The 18,532-nt window shown below is 38.1% G+C and overlaps 1 protein-coding gene across 1 annotated transcript; it reads left to right on the forward strand.

Annotated features, from left to right (window-relative positions):
• The first annotated feature begins 3,303 nt into the window (after nt 1-3,303).
• LOC126609004 (uncharacterized) lies at nt 3,304-12,919 on the forward strand. Its single transcript, XM_050277021.1, has 3 exons — nt 3,304-4,435; nt 4,538-7,134; nt 7,832-12,919. Exons 1-3 carry the CDS (start codon nt 3,877-3,879, stop codon nt 7,874-7,876), a joined length of 3,201 nt encoding a protein of 1,066 aa, XP_050132978.1. The 5' UTR covers nt 3,304-3,876; the 3' UTR covers nt 7,877-12,919.
• The last annotated feature ends 5,613 nt before the right edge of the window (nt 12,920-18,532 follow it).

Raw genomic sequence — 18,532 nt, forward strand, 5'->3', positions numbered from 1 at the left:
AGAAAATGGAATAAATTACTGAGAGATTATGTTTAATTATTTTGGTTGAAGATGATGTGATTATAGTGTGACATTGTTTGTTTAAAAATAATTTCTTGCAGATGTAATTTGAACGAGATTATATTTACCTTCTTTGGTTAGAGATGGTTTGTGTCATATCGATTCTAAAGTCCAAGCTCAAACGTTTGCATTGACGTTTTTACCAGACGCGTGCGCCACACAAGCTGAGATCCAAGAGTGGCACGACATATTCTGCTGCTTGAGTCCTACCACAATGGTTGTCAGGACACGTGTGCAAATCTGAGAAGCCTCTTCAAATTATCACACTTTAATTCAACGGTACTATTATTTTCCATAATAATGATTTTAAAAAAAATTGAAAAAAAATCATAATAATAAGAAATAATAAAATTTCGAATAGGAATAATAATTCTAACTGTTAAACCCGATAACCGTGGATAACCGCCCGAATGGATTAGATTTATGTATGAAAATTCAGGTATATTTTGGGTATGGAGAAAAACCGTGAATATTATTCGGTTATGGTTTTGGATATGGTTATAGGGGTCCCCAATCCATATCCGTACCCGAATCCGAACCGAATAATATATAATATAATTATACTTATATATATATATATATGTATTTTATTATTCACCAAATCTATTACCTTGATAGTACAAAAATTGCATTGTGTGAGTTTTATTTTGTGGCAAAGTTCAAAAGTTTTGATATGAATCAAAATTTATAAGAATTTAATAGTATTTATGCGAGATATCAAATATTAACAAACATTATCAATGTTTAGCTTTAATTTTTATGTTCCACAAGATCCATTAATTAAATCATTTTATACATCAAATATTTAATAACGAAATTAATATTTACTAAATTATCATTCGTTAATTGGGCGAATATATTTTTTGTATTAATGAAGATGGATATAACCTTTAACCGATGGGAAATCCGTTATCCGGTGGGTATAGTTATGGATAATACCCGATGGTTAATTTGCGGTTATGGATATGGTTAATTTTCGTGGTCATGGGGATGAATATAACATTTCCGTCCCCAAACTGATCCGTTGCCATCCGTAATTTCGAACCCCTTCTTTGATTTTTTTATTTTTTTTTTCAAAAAATTGTAAGGTTTTTTTTTTTTATTACTTCCCACACCAAAACTCAATACAATCTTTTATATCCTTATTTCTTTACATTCTTATTTCATTTTCTACATTGTTTGTGCTTACAAAATTGACATCTCCTGTCGAAGGTCGACCACGGAAACCTACTTGAAAATTTAATATTTTTTATGGACAAAGACATGTGCATAATCATAATCATCTATTTGATAGGAGCATATTTATGCGACTTAATTGGCTTGTTCTTGTGCGTTTACGTTGTGTTTCTTTAGTTATTTTAGTGTTTAAAGCCATTTTCTTTTGTTTGTAGGTCTTAATAACAACCTTGGCAAGAAAAGTGCATTTTGGTGCATGTTGGATCAATATTGGGCTCAAATGGATTGCATGCATGAGGATGGACGTTTTGGGCATATGTGTGTGCAAGTGTGTGTGTGTAATTGCAAGGATAAATAATGACAACTCATACACATGCAAAGAAGCCCACATGCAAAGTGAAAGACTCTAAGTACAAAGTATGCAAGAAGATGCATTTTGGAGGCCTTTGGAGCATGTTTCGGGCTTGGAATGGATAGCAAATGCATGGGCCAAGTGGATGGACGAATTTGAGAACTAAAGAGGCCAAGAATATGAAGAATTATGGTCCAAAAGATGAAGAAAACAGCCCAAAAAAATCTGTCACCCCAACTTGCATTCCTTGCCATGCAAACCACATAGAATTCCCTTTGGATTCCATGCCATGCTTGATCACTCTTGTCCCCTACATAATTTCTGATTTCATGCTTTAATTCATTTAATTATTTCACTCAATTGCTTGATACCTCTTGTTCCCTTCACCCATTAGATTTTAGACAACCTTTACATCCATTACATGCACCAATTGATGCTCCATCATTCACATTTGGAATCCAATGCCATGTGCAACACATGTTGTTGCACCTTTGACCCATTTGTTGACACATTTCACCTCCCTTTCCATCTCTATGCAATGTACACAATCATTCATGCTCCCTAGCTACAACACCACTCCATTTTACCCTTCACACTTTGCATCATTACTTCATTTTCACCCTTGGACCATTGCACACCACACACACAAATTGCCATGCATTTCATCCTTAACCTAACCTTATTTTCTAAGGTTTTTGGGGCCTATAAATACATGTTTACACCCCTTGGCCAAAGAACAATCCCCCATATTCATCATTTTATCACAGAAATTCGTCCTTACACACCCTAGGAAGCAAAACACCCCAAAAACACCATTCTAGTGCCTAGAAAACATAACAACCACTCCACCTTCTTCCACCCTCTTTGCCTAGTTTTCCACCACCTTCCAACCATCAAACACTCTTCCACACTCACCCTAAACCCCTCCATATCATTCCCCATCCATTCTACACCATAAATCCACCCAAAAATCTGTCCACAAGCTTCATGCCGCAACAAGGAGGAAGGGAGATCCATTGATGCACTTGCTTTCCAAGTTGGAGCATTTTAGGTGTTTTCTTTCCTTTGATTTTAATGTCTAATTTTATGTATCTTTGTATTGCAAGAATGAGGAACTAAACCCCCTTAGTTGGGGGGTGATTTGAAACCATGTACATGCTTGCAATATGATTTGATTACATTCAGTTGTTATTTCATAAGTTGCGGATTCAATTCGTTCATCTACTTGATTGATAACTTATTTGTGTATGTTGATTGAGAGTGCACGCTTAGTTTTCATGCATGAATATGATGCTAGATTATGAGGGAGTTTCACCTAATAGTTACAATCTTATAATCACAAGTAGTGAAGGTCGCTTGAAAACGATCGCGTTGAATGAATTCTTGGCACTAGTTTCATGCTCATCATAGTAACGAATGCCTCGTCAACACTTATAGTTCTCATTGTGCTTCATGATTCTTGATTGTATCTTTATTGTGCTCATCACGTAAGGAACCTTTGAGGAATGCTTTGAATTGTTGTATGCGCTTTTCCATCCAATTCATTAACTTAAGGAGAACTTGAAGGTTAATTTAAGCGTATCTAATTAACTTGGGGTGTTGAGTTTCATAATTTATTGAAAGAACAACTGAAAATCATTTTGTTTGCAAGTGTGTCATGTGTGGAGAAGAACCTCCTAACTAGCCTTTTATCCATCCTTTTCATCCAAAAAAACGTTTTACAATCTGTTTTGTTTTAAAGTTTCTGTTTTGTTTTCAATTTTCGTCCAAAACAAATCCCCCTTTATTTTGAAGTCTTAGATTAGTTAGAAAGTGTTTTGATTTGTGTTTCTAAGTGTTTTTATTCAAGTTTTTATCCAACTTCGTCCAAGTTCTTGTTAGGTTCTCAAAACTGCCCAGAAAGTGGTTTTTAGGTAGTTTTGAGTCATTAGGTTGCTGTTTTGAGTTTTATGTTTGTTTAAGTATTTTAAAGTATAGTTTTGCATTCTTTGAGTCTAGTTAGTGTTTTAAATTTTATTTTTATGTTTTTAAGTCAGTTTTCAAGTGTTTAGCAATCCCTCCTAATCCCCGGCCTAGAACGATCCCTACTTACATACTTTACTACATTTGATAAAAAGAGGGTTTAATTTGTGTGCTTATATATTTCGCATCAAATTTTGGCGCCGTTGCCGGGGATTAGCAACTTTGCTAATCTCTTGGATTGTTTTCTTTCGAATTATTGTATTTTGTTTAAGTTTCTGTTTAAGTTGCTGATTTGTTTTGTTTTCTTTGTTTTTAGGTACTAGTTTATGACCCGTAGCTCACAACCTGTTCGTGAGCATATCTCCGACTTTGACGGTGATTTTGAGAGGACTTTGAGAAGGAAAAAGAAATTGCAAGAGTCTAATCCTCTTAGTCCCGAGCCTGAATTAGAAGAGCAAGGTATAGCCATGGACAACCGTACACTCAAGGAGCTTGCCGCCTCGGGTTTGGATAATGCCGCACCATTGTGTATCCAATATCCCATGGCTGCTCAAGGTAAAACCGAAGAGTTCGAGTTAAAGTCAAGTTTGCTCCACCACATTCCAAAGTTCCATGGGCTTTCCATGGAGGATCCGAACAAACATTTGAAGGAATTTGAAGTGGTGTGCTCAAGTATGACTCCGATTACCGTTGACGGAAGTATTTTAAAGATGAAGGCTTTTCCATTCTCTTTAATGGACAAAGCCAAGGATTGGTTATACGAGTTGGCTCCCGGTACAGTTACATCTTGGGAGAGTATGAAGAGGGCGTTTCTGGAGAAGTTTTTCCCAACTTCTCGTATCATTCTTCTTCGTAAAAAAATAAGTGGAATTCAGCAAAGCCAAGGTGAATCTTTTCCATCTTATTATGAACGATTTAAATCACTTGTTGCTTCTTGTCCACAGCATCAGATGAAGGAGGAGTTACTTCTTCAATACTTTTACGAAGGTCTTTTACCACTTGAACGGCAAATGTTGGATGCTTCCGCGGGAGGAGCTCTAGTGGATAAGACACCTAGGGATGCCAAAACTCTCATTGCGAATCGAGCACTCAATGCACAACAATATGAAGGTGTTGGGCAAAGAGACACCCCACGGCCACATCATGTCAATGAGGTAAGTTCTATTTCTGAGTTACAATCCCAAATGGCTAACCTTACGTCTATGTTATCGCAGTTGGTTGAAGGCCCCAAAACGCAAGGAACTACAATCTGTGGTGTATGCTCCATTCAAGGACACCAATCTGATCAATGCCCTCAATTAATTGAGAATGGAGGATGGGAATCGGCCAATGCTGTGGGTTATGGGAATCAAAACCAACCAAGGAATGATCCTTTCTCCAATACATACAACCCGGGATGGCGTGACCACCCCAATTTCAGATGGAGAGATGCACCACAATATGGCCAACAAAGTGGATTCCGACAACCCCCGGGTTTCTTTCCAAGGCCAATGGAACCACAACCACCTCCTCAGGCACAATCTTCCCAAACCAACCCAGGTACGTCTATGAATGATGATAAAACATATCAGTTACTAACCACCATGGCGCAGGGAATGCAGAACCAAGCAAAGGAGGTTAATGAGCTGAAGAAGCAAATGGGACAAATGGCCGAATTTTTGGGGCAATTCCGTGAAAATGGTAAGTTACCAAGCACTACGGTGGTCAATCCAAAGGGTGGCTTCGAATCTGCAAAGGCTATCACATTACGAAGTGGAAAAGAGGTGAGAAACAAGGAAGATGAGAAGATACAACTCAAGGAAGATGAGAACACCTACCCCACGGCAAGGGTACCATCACCCATGCCGCAGCCATCTAAGACATCCCATCCGTCCACCTCAGGTAAGAATGTTCCAAATGTTGTGATTTCGAACACTAATCTGCCCAATGTTCCCTTCCCTCGTAGATTTGCACAATCGAAGAAAGAAGAAAGCGAAAAGGACATTTTGGATACCTTTCGAAAAGTCCAAGTGAACATTCCTTTACTTGATGCTATTAAGCAAGTGCCCAGGTACGCAAAGTTTTTAAAAGAATTATGCACAACTAGGAAAAGAATTTCAAACAAAGAAGTTGTGAAGGTAAGTGAAAATGTATCTGCGGTTTTGCAACGGAAGTTACCTCCAAAGTGTAAGGATCCAGGGAGCTTTACTATCCCATGCGTAATTGGAAACACTAGATTTGAAAAATGCATGTTAGATTTAGGTGCTTCTATTAATGTTATGCCATATTCCATTTATGCATCAATGAACCTTGGTGAGTTAAAACAAGATGGCGTGATAATTCAATTGGCCGATCGTTCTAACGCTTATCCCAAGGGAGTCCTTGAGGATGTTTTAGTGCAGGTCAATCATCTTATCTTTCCTGCAGATTTTTATGTCTTAGAAATGGAGGATTCAAGCCATGCTCCATCATTGCCAATCTTGCTAGGCCGACCATTCATGAAAACAGCGAGAACAAAAATAGATGTGTTTATGGGAACATTAACCATGGAGTTTGATGGAGACATTATTCGTTTTAATCTTTCTGAAACCATTAAATATCCAATGGAGGACCATTCTTGTTTCGCTATTGACATTGTTGATTCTTTGGCACATGTACATTTGGATCGAATGAACGACGATGCACTTGAAATAGCCTTAGTACACGGCATAGGAGCAAGAAACAAGTGTGGGGGAATCCAAGCAACCCACGGCATGGAATCTGACCATATTGCCGTGCCCCCTTGTGGTGAAGTGTTTGAAATGGTCGCGGCCCTCGAGTCATTGACATCACATTCTGGTAAGTCTTCACTCTCAATTTTAGATTCGGTTTTGGCTAACAAGTTACTTCCATCCATTGTGCAGCCACCTACACTTGAGTTGAAGCCATTACCTAGTCACTTGAAGTATGTTTTCTTGGGAGAAGATCAAACACTACCCGTCATCATATCTAGCTCACTCACGGCCCAAGAAGAAGACAAGTTGATAAGGGTGTTAAAGGAGCACAAATCTGCCATTGGATGGACCTTGGCGGATATCAAAGGCATTAGTCCCACCACGTGCATGCATCGCATCCTTTTGGAGGAGGGAGCTAAGCCATCTCGGGAGGCTCAACGTCGCCTTAATCCACCCATGTTGGAAGTAGTAAAGAAGGAGGTTATAAAATTGCTTGACTGTGGTGTTATATACCCTATTTCTGATAGTCGTTGGGTGTCTCCCGTGCAGGTTGTTCCAAAGAAGTCCGGGATCACGGTGGTGAAGAATGAAGAACAAGAGCTTGTACCCACTCGTGTGGTGACCGGTTGGCGTGTTTGTATTGATTACAGGAAGTTAAATGCCATGACAAGGAAAGATCACTTTCCGTTGCCATTCCTGGATCAAATGTTAGAAAGGTTAGCCGGTTATAAATTTTATTGCTTTCTTGATGGATATTCCGGATATAACCAAATTGTGATAGCTCCGGAGGACCAAGAAAAGACAACGTTCACGTGCCCCTTTGGCACCTTTGCATACAGGCGCATGCCATTTGGTTTGTGCAATGCCCCTGCGACATTTCAACGATGCATGGTGAGTATCTTTTCTGATTATGTGGAGAAAATTATTGAGATATTCATGGATGATTTCAGCGTGTTTGGTAATTCATTCGATCATTGCTTGAGTAATCTGACCTTAATTTTGAAACGTTGTGTTGAAACGAATCTTGTGCTTAATTGGGAAAAATGTCACTTCATGGTTAAGCAAGGTATTGTTCTAGGACATATTATTTCTGAAGAAGGCATTGAAGTGGATAAATCTAAGGTAGACCTTGTTCGTCACTTACCCTCTCCAACTTCGGTTAGAGAGGTTCGTTCGTTTCTTGGTCACGCAGGTTTTTATAGGCGTTTCATAAAGGATTTCTCCAAGATTTCACAACCACTATGCCGATTGCTTCAAAAAGAGGTGGCTTTCGAGTTTGATGATGCATGCTCCATGGCATTCAAGCAATTAAAAGAAGCTCTTACTTCGGCTCCCATTATCACACCTCCAGATTGGAGCCTTCCATTTGAGTTGATGTGCGATGCTTCGGATTATGCGATTGGTGCTGTTTTGGGGCAACGAAAGAACAAACAACCTCATGTTATTTATTATGCCTCTAGGACACTAAATGATGCTCAATTAAATTACTCCACCACTGAAAAAGAATTACTTGCTGTGGTATTTGCATTAGATAAGTTCCGATCATACTTACTTGGTACTAAAGTTATTATTTTTACTGATCATGCAGCTCTCAAGTATTTACTCACAAAAAAGGAGGCCAAGCCTAGACTAATTCGATGGATGTTGCTTCTACAAGAGTTTGACATTGAGATTCGGGATAAGAAGGGCGTGGAGAATGTGGTGGCTGACCACCTAAGTCGAATGGTGCATGAGGAAGCATCGCCAATTTCTGAAACCTTCCCCGATGAGCAACTAATGTCTATCCAGGTAAGTGAGCCTTGGTACGCGGATTTGGTGAATTATTTGGTGACTAAACAAGTTCCTAGCACCCTAAACAAATTCCAACGTGATAAACTTAAAAAGGATGCTAGATTTTATGTTTGGGATGACCCATACTTGTGGAAATATTGTTCAGATCAGGTTATAAGAAGATGTGTGCATGAATCAGATTTTCACTCAATTTTAAGTTTTTGTCACACATATGCATGTGGGGGTCACTTTGGCACCCAAAGGACAGCTTTTAAGGTTCTTGAATGTGGTTTTTATTGGCCTACTTTGTTTAAAGATGCTAGAACCTTCTGTTTAACATGTGATCGCTGCCAAAGGACAGGTAATATTAGCCAAAAAGATCAAATGCCGCAGGTACCCATCTTTGTTGTTGAAATCTTTGATGTTTGGGGTATCGATTTTATGGGTCCTTTTCCTTCATCTTTTGGTTTCACCTACATATTACTTGCCGTTGATTATGTTTCAAAGTGGGTGGAAGCGAAAGCCACTCGAACTAACGATTCTAAAGTTGTGGCAGATTTTGTGAAAACTAATATCTTTTCTAGATTTGGGATGCCTAGGGTGCTAATCAGTGATGGAGGGTCTCATTTTTGCAACCGTACCATTGGGGCATTACTCAAGAAGTATCATGTGACGCATAAGGTTTCCACACCTTACCACCCCCAAACCAATGGCCAAACCGAGGTATCTAATCGTGAGATCAAACAGATTTTGGAGAAGACCGTTGGGCCAAATAGAAAAGATTGGAGCTTACGGCTGGATGATGCACTATGGGCGTATCGAACGGCTTACAAGACCCCCATTGGTATGTCTCCTTTTCGACTTGTGTATGGCAAGCCTTGCCATCTTCCCGTGGAATTAGAACATAGAGCTCATTGGGCCATCAAGACCTTCAATTTGAATGTGGACCAAGCTGGAATTCATCGAAAGCTTCAATTGAGTGAACTTGATGAGATAAGGCATGAAGCTTATGAGAATGCTAGAATTTACAAAGAGAAGACCACGGCATTCCATGATAAGATGCTTCGAGGCAAGACTTTCGAAATTGGGCAGAAAGTGTTGTTGTTCAACTCCCGCCTTCGTCTATTCCCTGGTAAGTTACGTTCCAAATGGGTTGGCCCGTTTGTTGTTACTAATCTTTTTGTACATGGTGCAGTCCAAATTAAGAGCTTGAGAACCGGGCAAGAATTCAAGGTGAATGGACATCGCTTGAAGCCATACTACGAGAACTTTGTGGAGCATGTTGTGGAGGAGATCCCACTGCATGCCGTGGGTTCCAAGGAGAAGTGAAGGTGTTCATCGTCCGGCTGGAAGACGTTAAAGCAAGCGCTTTAAGGGAGGCAACCCATTTATTCTGTTTGATTGTCTATTTTATTACTTGTTTAATTATTTTTGGTTATGACTTTCTATTTTGAAACATTAACAAATATGCAAAGGATTTTAACATTAAACTTCGTGGAAATGAACAGCAAAGCTTCGCCGTACAATTCCAATCCAGTTCAAGTTCAAAGCTGTGGAAAGTCAACAAGATCAACTATCTCCAAAACCAGATTTGCGTTCTTAAACTCTACTCTGTCTGGTTTTTACTTTGCCATATTTGTCATGTTTATTTGTCGTTTGTTATTTGCTTGTTTTTGGTGTGAGTATATGCTTGAAACATTGAGGACAATGTTTGATTTAAGTGTGGGGGGAGTAACCATTGTTTTGCATGAAATTCGTAGAAATTTATCACCCATTACTTCTAGTGTTGTTCCTTGTTGTTTTAAGTATTTTTAAGCTGTTTTGGAGTGTTTCAGTGTGTTTTGACATAAAAATCCAAAAATTCATAAAAATTTGAAAAATTGTTTTTGAAAATCCAAAAAAAAAGAGTTGTTTTTGTGCGCTTATTTGTGTCTTAGGGTACCTTCCAACACAATGATGAGGATTCAGTTTGTAATTGCATGACTGTTAAAGAGAGTTATAAACATGGATGAAAGTTTGATTTACTCTTTATTTATGCGTGATTGTGGTTATAACTTATGAAATCACATGTAATCATAAAAGAAAAAAATTAGTTTTTTGTAACATGCTTGAAGGAAAGAACTCAAACTAACGCTACAACCTTGTGAGAATTGAGCCTAAATATTTATTTGGAGAGTTAAAATCTGTGCATTATTGTTTTCTAAAGTCGTTGCATGATCTCATTATTCTTTGCTTGGTTATTACTTAGAAGGCGTTTCATCATTTAGTTCCAAATGCTAGAACTCATGCCTATTTCATTCAAAGCATGCTATTGATTTGCATAACACATATTCAAGATGAAGTTGTGTAGTTACCACCACCAAAGCCAAACTGCCATGTATCCCATATCGTTATATGTTTAAGTTAACCCCATTGAGCCTTGATAGCCTACATTCTTTGTTAAACCACATTATCCTTACCTAGCCTAGTTTAGGACCATCCATACCCTTGTTCTTGAAGCATAGTAAAGTATGAGTCAAATTGAATTCCTTTTGATTAATGTATGGCAGAAAACAAGTGTGGGGGAAGTGATTCTTGTGTGTGTGTATGCCAAAATCATTCATAAGGCACGAGTAGAAAAGAAAGATTCGTGAAAAATAGAATGAAAAGAAGAAGAGCTGTGAAGAGAAAAGGAGTTGAAAAATATGTGAAAAAGAGTTTTAAAGTGTTGCTTATTGAAGAAAGGGTCCAAAACATTGAATTCGGCCCTAAATATTGCTTGAATCTTCCCTTCGTGTTTAAAAGTTGATTACTGCAATCTAAGTGAATTCTAAGTTTTCATTTCATTACTTTTCTTGCTATTGCTTTAAGAACGTTTGTTATCCCTATCCTTCATTTGTTAGCCAACACCCCAAGCCCGTTACAACCTTTGACTTCAATCTTGAGTGTTATGTGTTTCAATTTGTGGAGTTTGAATTTGGTATGAGCATATGGTGTCACTGGTTCTCGCGTCTAAGTAATAGCATTCCATTCATGAGATCATATCTAAACATGCTTATTAACTCCAGAAATTGCTTTCTTTGTGATACATATATGTGAGCATTCGTTTTCATATCTACATCAATCTTCTCACATATAACTAGTATAGGGTGTGTAGTTGGAAAATCTGAGTGAAAATTGAGTGCATATCTTGTAAGGAATTGAGTGAATTCTCTAAGGCATGTTACTACATCAAAAACATTGTTTTAATTGATTAATTGTGAACTAGTAAGTGGTGACTATGATTAAGTATGTGCTTAAGTGTAAAGATGACTCAAATCTGTGGGGATAATGATTTTTAACATGTCATGTGCATTGGAAATCCCTGAGGCAAATGTTGGAAGGTTTAGGTTGTGTTTTATTTGTTTTGTTTCGTTTTATTTCTTTGTTTTGCTCGAGGACTAGCAAAAGCTAAGTGTGGGGGAATTTGATAGGAGCATATTTATGCGACTTAATTGGCTTGTTCTTGTGCGTTTACGTTGTGTTTCTTTAGTTATTTTAGTGTTTAAAGCCATTTTCTTTTGTTTGTAGGTCTTAATAACAACCTTGGCAAGAAAAGTGCATTTTGGTGCATGTTGGATCAATATTGGGCTCAAATGGATTGCATGCATGAGGATGGACGTTTTGGGCATATGTGTGTGCAAGTGTGTGTGTGTAATTGCAAGGATAAATAATGACAACTCATACACATGCAAAGAAGCCCACATGCAAAGTGAAAGACTCTAAGTACAAAGTATGCAAGAAGATGCATTTTGGAGGCCTTTGGAGCATGTTTCGGGCTTGGAATGGATAGCAAATGCATGGGCCAAGTGGATGGACGAATTTGAGAACTAAAGAGGCCAAGAATATGAAGAATTATGGTCCAAAAGATGAAGAAAACAGCCCAAAAAAATCTGTCACCCCAACTTGCATTCCTTGCCATGCAAACCACATAGAATTCCCTTTGGATTCCATGCCATGCTTGATCACTCTTGTCCCCTACATAATTTCTGATTTCATGCTTTAATTCATTTAATTATTTCACTCAATTGCTTGATACCTCTTGTTCCCTTCACCCATTAGATTTTAGACAACCTTTACATCCATTACATGCACCAATTGATGCTCCATCATTCACATTTGGAATCCAATGCCATGTGCAACACATGTTGTTGCACCTTTGACCCATTTGTTGACACATTTCACCTCCCTTTCCATCTCTATGCAATGTACACAATCATTCATGCTCCCTAGCTACAACACCACTCCATTTTACCCTTCACACTTTGCATCATTACTTCATTTTCACCCTTGGACCATTGCACACCACACACACAAATTGCCATGCATTTCATCCTTAACCTAACCTTATTTTCTAAGGTTTTTGGGGCCTATAAATACATGTTTACACCCCTTGGCCAAAGAACAATCCCCCATATTCATCATTTTATCACAGAAATTCGTCCTTACACACCCTAGGAAGCAAAACACCCCAAAAACACCATTCTAGTGCCTAGAAAACATAACAACCACTCCACCTTCTTCCACCCTCTTTGCCTAGTTTTCCACCACCTTCCAACCATCAAACACTCTTCCACACTCACCCTAAACCCCTCCATATCATTCCCCATCCATTCTACACCATAAATCCACCCAAAAATCTGTCCACAAGCTTCATGCCGCAACAAGGAGGAAGGGAGATCCATTGATGCACTTGCTTTCCAAGTTGGAGCATTTTAGGTGTTTTCTTTCCTTTGATTTTAATGTCTAATTTTATGTATCTTTGTATTGCAAGAATGAGGAACTAAACCCCCTTAGTTGGGGGGTGATTTGAAACCATGTACATGCTTGCAATATGATTTGATTACATTCAGTTGTTATTTCATAAGTTGCGGATTCAATTCGTTCATCTACTTGATTGATAACTTATTTGTGTATGTTGATTGAGAGTGCACGCTTAGTTTTCATGCATGAATATGATGCTAGATTATGAGGGAGTTTCACCTAATAGTTACAATCTTATAATCACAAGTAGTGAAGGTCGCTTGAAAACGATCGCGTTGAATGAATTCTTGGCACTAGTTTCATGCTCATCATAGTAACGAATGCCTCGTCAACACTTATAGTTCTCATTGTGCTTCATGATTCTTGATTGTATCTTTATTGTGCTCATCACGTAAGGAACCTTTGAGGAATGCTTTGAATTGTTGTATGCGCTTTTCCATCCAATTCATTAACTTAAGGAGAACTTGAAGGTTAATTTAAGCGTATCTAATTAACTTGGGGTGTTGAGTTTCATAATTTATTGAAAGAACAACTGAAAATCATTTTGTTTGCAAGTGTGTCATGTGTGGAGAAGAACCTCCTAACTAGCCTTTTATCCATCCTTTTCATCCAAAAAAACGTTTTACAATCTGTTTTGTTTTAAAGTTTCTGTTTTGTTTTCAATTTTCGTCCAAAACAAATCCCCCTTTATTTTGAAGTCTTAGATTAGTTAGAAAGTGTTTTGATTTGTGTTTCTAAGTGTTTTTATTCAAGTTTTTATCCAACTTCGTCCAAGTTCTTGTTAGGTTCTCAAAACTGCCCAGAAAGTGGTTTTTAGGTAGTTTTGAGTCATTAGGTTGCTGTTTTGAGTTTTATGTTTGTTTAAGTATTTTAAAGTATAGTTTTGCATTCTTTGAGTCTAGTTAGTGTTTTAAATTTTATTTTTATGTTTTTAAGTCAGTTTTCAAGTGTTTAGCAATCCCTCCTAATCCCCGGCCTAGAACGATCCCTACTTACATACTTTACTACATTTGATAAAAAGAGGGTTTAATTTGTGTGCTTATATATTTCGCATCACTATTCTAAATTAATCTCATCCATTAAATAATTAAATTATACATCAAAAATAAAATAACTCATTGTCACAGTGGGGATAGATTGTGAATAGCAAGTGCGATGTTAGTCAATTATTTAAGTGAATGGTAGCTACCATAAGTCCATTGCTAAATCTTAATCCACCTTTTAGAGCATCTCCATTCTTCTGAAAAGTTAGGACCCAAATCTTATATTTGAGTTTAGATGAGGCAAATTATCTCTCATGCACCGGAGTGTGGATGCAAATTTCTTCCTGTTTATTCTTGGACAAACTTGCACCTACAAAATAAACAATACCCCACGATGATTTTTTTTTGGGGGGGGGGTGTGCTTTGGCCGAAGAACCTCCGATGCCAAAGTTAGAATTTTGAGGGGAAAATGTTTGGAGAATTTACACTATATTTGGATGAAGAAATTTAAGATTACTAAGAAATTTTAAAATGATGGAAATTGAAATAAAGGGATTTTATTTTCTAGAATTTATGAATTTTGTTGTTTGGTTAACTTAAAAGAACAATGGAATTGAAAATGGAATTTGTTAATTTTAAACTCCCAATCATAGAAATTGAGAAATGACATCTATTTACATGGAATTTAAACTTGGAAATTAGACGTCTCAAATTCCAAGTTTTTTTTTCCACGCGGAAATTCTAAATTTCTATGTTATAAATCTAAACAAGGGAATTGGTGCATGTCAATTTATAATTTTGACTTTTATCGAAATTCCAAGTTTATTTCCCTCATCCAAAAATAGTGTAAGAATTTAGAGAATTTAGCAAGAGAATTGGAATTGAGTCTTGGAGAGAATGAGGGTGTTTATATAGGGGTGTGGCCAGTCCCCTTGGGTGGAGATGGACCGGCCCCACTTGGATGGCTTTGTGGGTGAAGTTCATGATTTGTGGTTAATTAGCAAATTAATTGAATAATAAATCAATTAATTAGCTAATTAATATAATAAAAGGGAATGATTTGGGGGTTGCCTTGTGGAGAAGATTTGATGAGGATGAATGAAATAGGTTATAAATAAATACCTATTTTGGGCACTTTTGACTTAATTGAGAGATGATTACCCATTGCTCGCGCGTAGGAATTCTAGTGTGCCTCAAGGGTAATTTTGTCCTTTTAACCCAAAAATCCACGTGTTGCCTCTTGATTATTTTTTGCTCTACAAATGCCCTCATACCTATTGGACTGCTCGTAGAAAAGGGCAACATGTGTAAAGATTTTCTTGCTTTGGAAAACATATGATTGTTTCCTATTTTAATGTAGATTCCCTCTTTAATAAAAAATTAGATCATTTTAGGAAAGAGAAATAAATTTATCTCAAAGCTTATTTAAGTTCACCTTAAGTGAATTATTAAATCAACTTTGGAGAGCGATTTATTCTACCCTACAAGAGAGAGAAAGCTTAGAGGATATGTGTTCCCCCTCCTCTAGCAATCTTCTACATCTTGCTCGTGCAAATGATCGTCTTTTGTTACTTGCTTCGTCTTCTCGTTGCTTATAGGTAAGAAAAAAATTAATTTTCTTGTCTTCTTAATTTTTGGGAGCCTCGGGGCTTGAAACTTGGCTCAACGGGGGTCGAGAGGAAGTGTGAAAGAGTGGCTTGAAAAGCCATGGTTTCAAGGGCTACTGTGGGGTAGCCTTGGCATTAGGGTAACTCGGTTCGGGCTGAAAGTTAGTGGCTTATGGCTGGCTCGGGCCAAGGAGCAGGGCGTGGGATTAGGCCTGGCGCTCGGACCATTAGTGACGGGCCAGGAGGTAAGGTGCGGACCTCCCTTTTATTTATTTATAAGTTGGGCTTGGGCTCGTGCTTGAGGGAGGAGAGGAATAGGCTGTGGGTCGGTCTAGGCCGTGGCCTTTTTTTTTTTTTTTTTTTTTTTAAGGCTGGGCTTGGGCCCGTGCCTGGTATAAGAGGAAAGAATGAAGGCTTAAGGTTTGGCCTGCTTGAAGTTTGGGTCGAGAGCTGCTCCTCCTTTTATGTGTGTGTGTGTGTGCAACCACCTAATGAATCTTTCTTGCATCTTTGTAGAATTTCTTCAAGCATGTCTTCCTTGAACCACAAGAATGATGATGGTGTGCTGCCATTATATCGTTAAAGCAAGTCTTTGAGCAAGGTTAGTTACTTCAAGGCTGCTTACTTCAAGATTAGCTCTGATGACTTGTTTAGAGACTTCCTTGAGGCATATTGGCATGCCATTCCGTCAGGAGTGTGTGTGAAGCGTGTTAAGGACAGTAGTAACAGTGAGCTATGTGATGGGGCTTGGAAAGCCATTAAGTTCCACCTCTACTATTTTGTGTTGGGGTTTACTTTTCCTATGTCGCGTTTCTTTCAAGAAGTGCTTTGCTCCATGAGATGTGCCCTCACCCAATATTCTCCGTGTTCTCCGAATGCGGTCCATGTGATGGTGGGGTTCCACAATCTAAGCCAATTATTTGACTTAAATCTAACCATCAACGAATTTTGATACTTCTTTGACATAGGTCACATTGAAGGAGTTGGGCATCAGCGATTTCGCCATAGGCTTTTTTATTACTCGAGCAAGTGAGATCATGACTGGGTCAAGGAGACTTTGGAGATAAGTGGAGAATGGGAGTTTGATTCTTCCCCCGAGCTGCGTGTTCCATCAGGTCTTCATATTCGGTAAGTAAGCTGCTTAATCTCTCGGCTGTTTTGTATTTGTGCTAAGCTGCTCTTTAATTTTCTGATTGTCTTCTTCTGCTTTTGTAGATTCAAAATTCAGCTCCACTCCTAAAACTTCTCCAGACATGAAGAAAGTGCATGTTGCTCTAGGTATCCTCTCCGAGTATCGTGAGTGGCGTTGGCTGCTTAGTCTTCTTCGCAGGGAAAAATGTAGGCTACCCCCGAGAAGGGAGATAAAACGAATCAAGGCTGAGGCGTTGGCTTGTCATATCACTATGATTGATATGATATTAACTAGCACTCAAATTAACCCTCTTTTTATCAATTGTAGTAAGTATGTAAGTAGGGATCGTTCTAGGTCGGGGATTAGGAGGGATTGCTAAATCACTTGAAAACTGACTCAAAAACGTAAAAACAAAGTTTAAAACACTAAACTAGACTCAAAGAATGTAAAACTATAACTTAAAACACCAAAACAAACCAAAAGACTCAAAATAACACAAAAACACTCAAAATTGCCTTAAAACCACTTTCTAGGCAGTTTTGAACTCTAAACAAGATTTTAACTTGACTCAAAACACTTAAAAACACAAACTAACACACTCTCTAACTAATTTGACACTTGAAAACAAAGGGGGATTTGGTTTTTACGAAATTGAAAACAAAACATAAACTTGTAAATCAAAACAGATTTTAAAGCGAATTTGATTGAATTGAATGGATAGAAAGCTAGCTAAGGGGTTCATCTCCACACATGTTATACTTGCATTCAAAACGATTTCCAATTGCTTTTCAATAACCCATGAATTCTCAACGCCCCAAGTTAATTAGGTCCGCTTAAATTAACCTTCAGATTTTCCTAACGTTATTGAATTGGATGATTGCATACGACAACCCAAAGCATTCCCCACAAGTCCCCTACATGATTGCATAATAGAGATACAAGCAAGAATCATTAAGTTCTATGAAAACCATAAGCATTGACGAAGCACTTGTTACTATGATTGCATGAAACTTATGCCAAGAATTTACTTAACGCGATTGAGATCATCAACCTTTACTACTTGTGAATATAAGTCCATAACGATTAGGTGAAATTTCCTTATATCCTAGCATCAAATTCATGCATGCAAATTAAGTGTCGACCCTCAACCAACATACACAAATCAGTTTTAATTCTTGTAGATAAGTAAATTGAATTCACAACTTATGAAACGCAATTAGAAGTAATCAAATCATATAGCAAGCATAAACATGGTTTCGAATCCCCCCTAGCCAAGGGGGGGGTTTAGTTCCTCATACTCGCAAAGCAAAGATACATAAATTTAGAAATTAAAACCCAAAGAAAGAAAACACCTAGAAGGCTCCAACTTGGCAGCAAGATCATCAATGATTTCCCTTTCCTCCTTGCTGCGGCAGAGAAGTTTAGAACAGGTTTTGGGTGGTATTTAGGGTGTAGAATGGATGGGGAATGGTAGGGAAAGGTTTAGGGTTGATGGGGGTACGGCTAGGGATGATTTTTGGGCAGAATTTTGGGATTTTGGTGATGGGAAGGTGCGGCAGAATGCAAGGGCAGATTTCTGGCGTGAATGATTGTGTATGAGAGGTGGTATCTCCGGCCAAAAGGGTTTAATGAGTATATATAGGCACTTCAAAACCCTAGCAATCAGATTAGGGTTTCTAGAAGCCCAAATCCACCAGAAATTAGGTTAAAACAATCAGATTTTTAGTGGGAATAAGGCCTAAGGTGCGGCTAGGGTTAGGGTTTAGAGATGGGCCTTCTAGAATGCCTTGCAAGGCAAGGAAATCAGATATTCTAGAGGCCTAGGTGCGGCTAGGGTTAGGGTCCACAAGGAATTAGGGTTTAGGTCATCTAAAAGCCCAAAGCCAAGAATAGAAACTCTCGAAAATGGAAACCTCCAAGAATAGAAACTTCCAACTTTAGAAACTTTGGTTTCCAAATCTGAATTCTTTGTTCTTCACTTTCATTTCTTCATTTCTTAAGCTCCTTTGACCTCA

This window comes from Malus sylvestris, chromosome 16 (genome assembly GCF_916048215.2).
Source record: "Malus sylvestris chromosome 16, drMalSylv7.2, whole genome shotgun sequence".
In the NCBI taxonomy this organism is placed as follows: domain Eukaryota; kingdom Viridiplantae; phylum Streptophyta; class Magnoliopsida; order Rosales; family Rosaceae; genus Malus; species Malus sylvestris.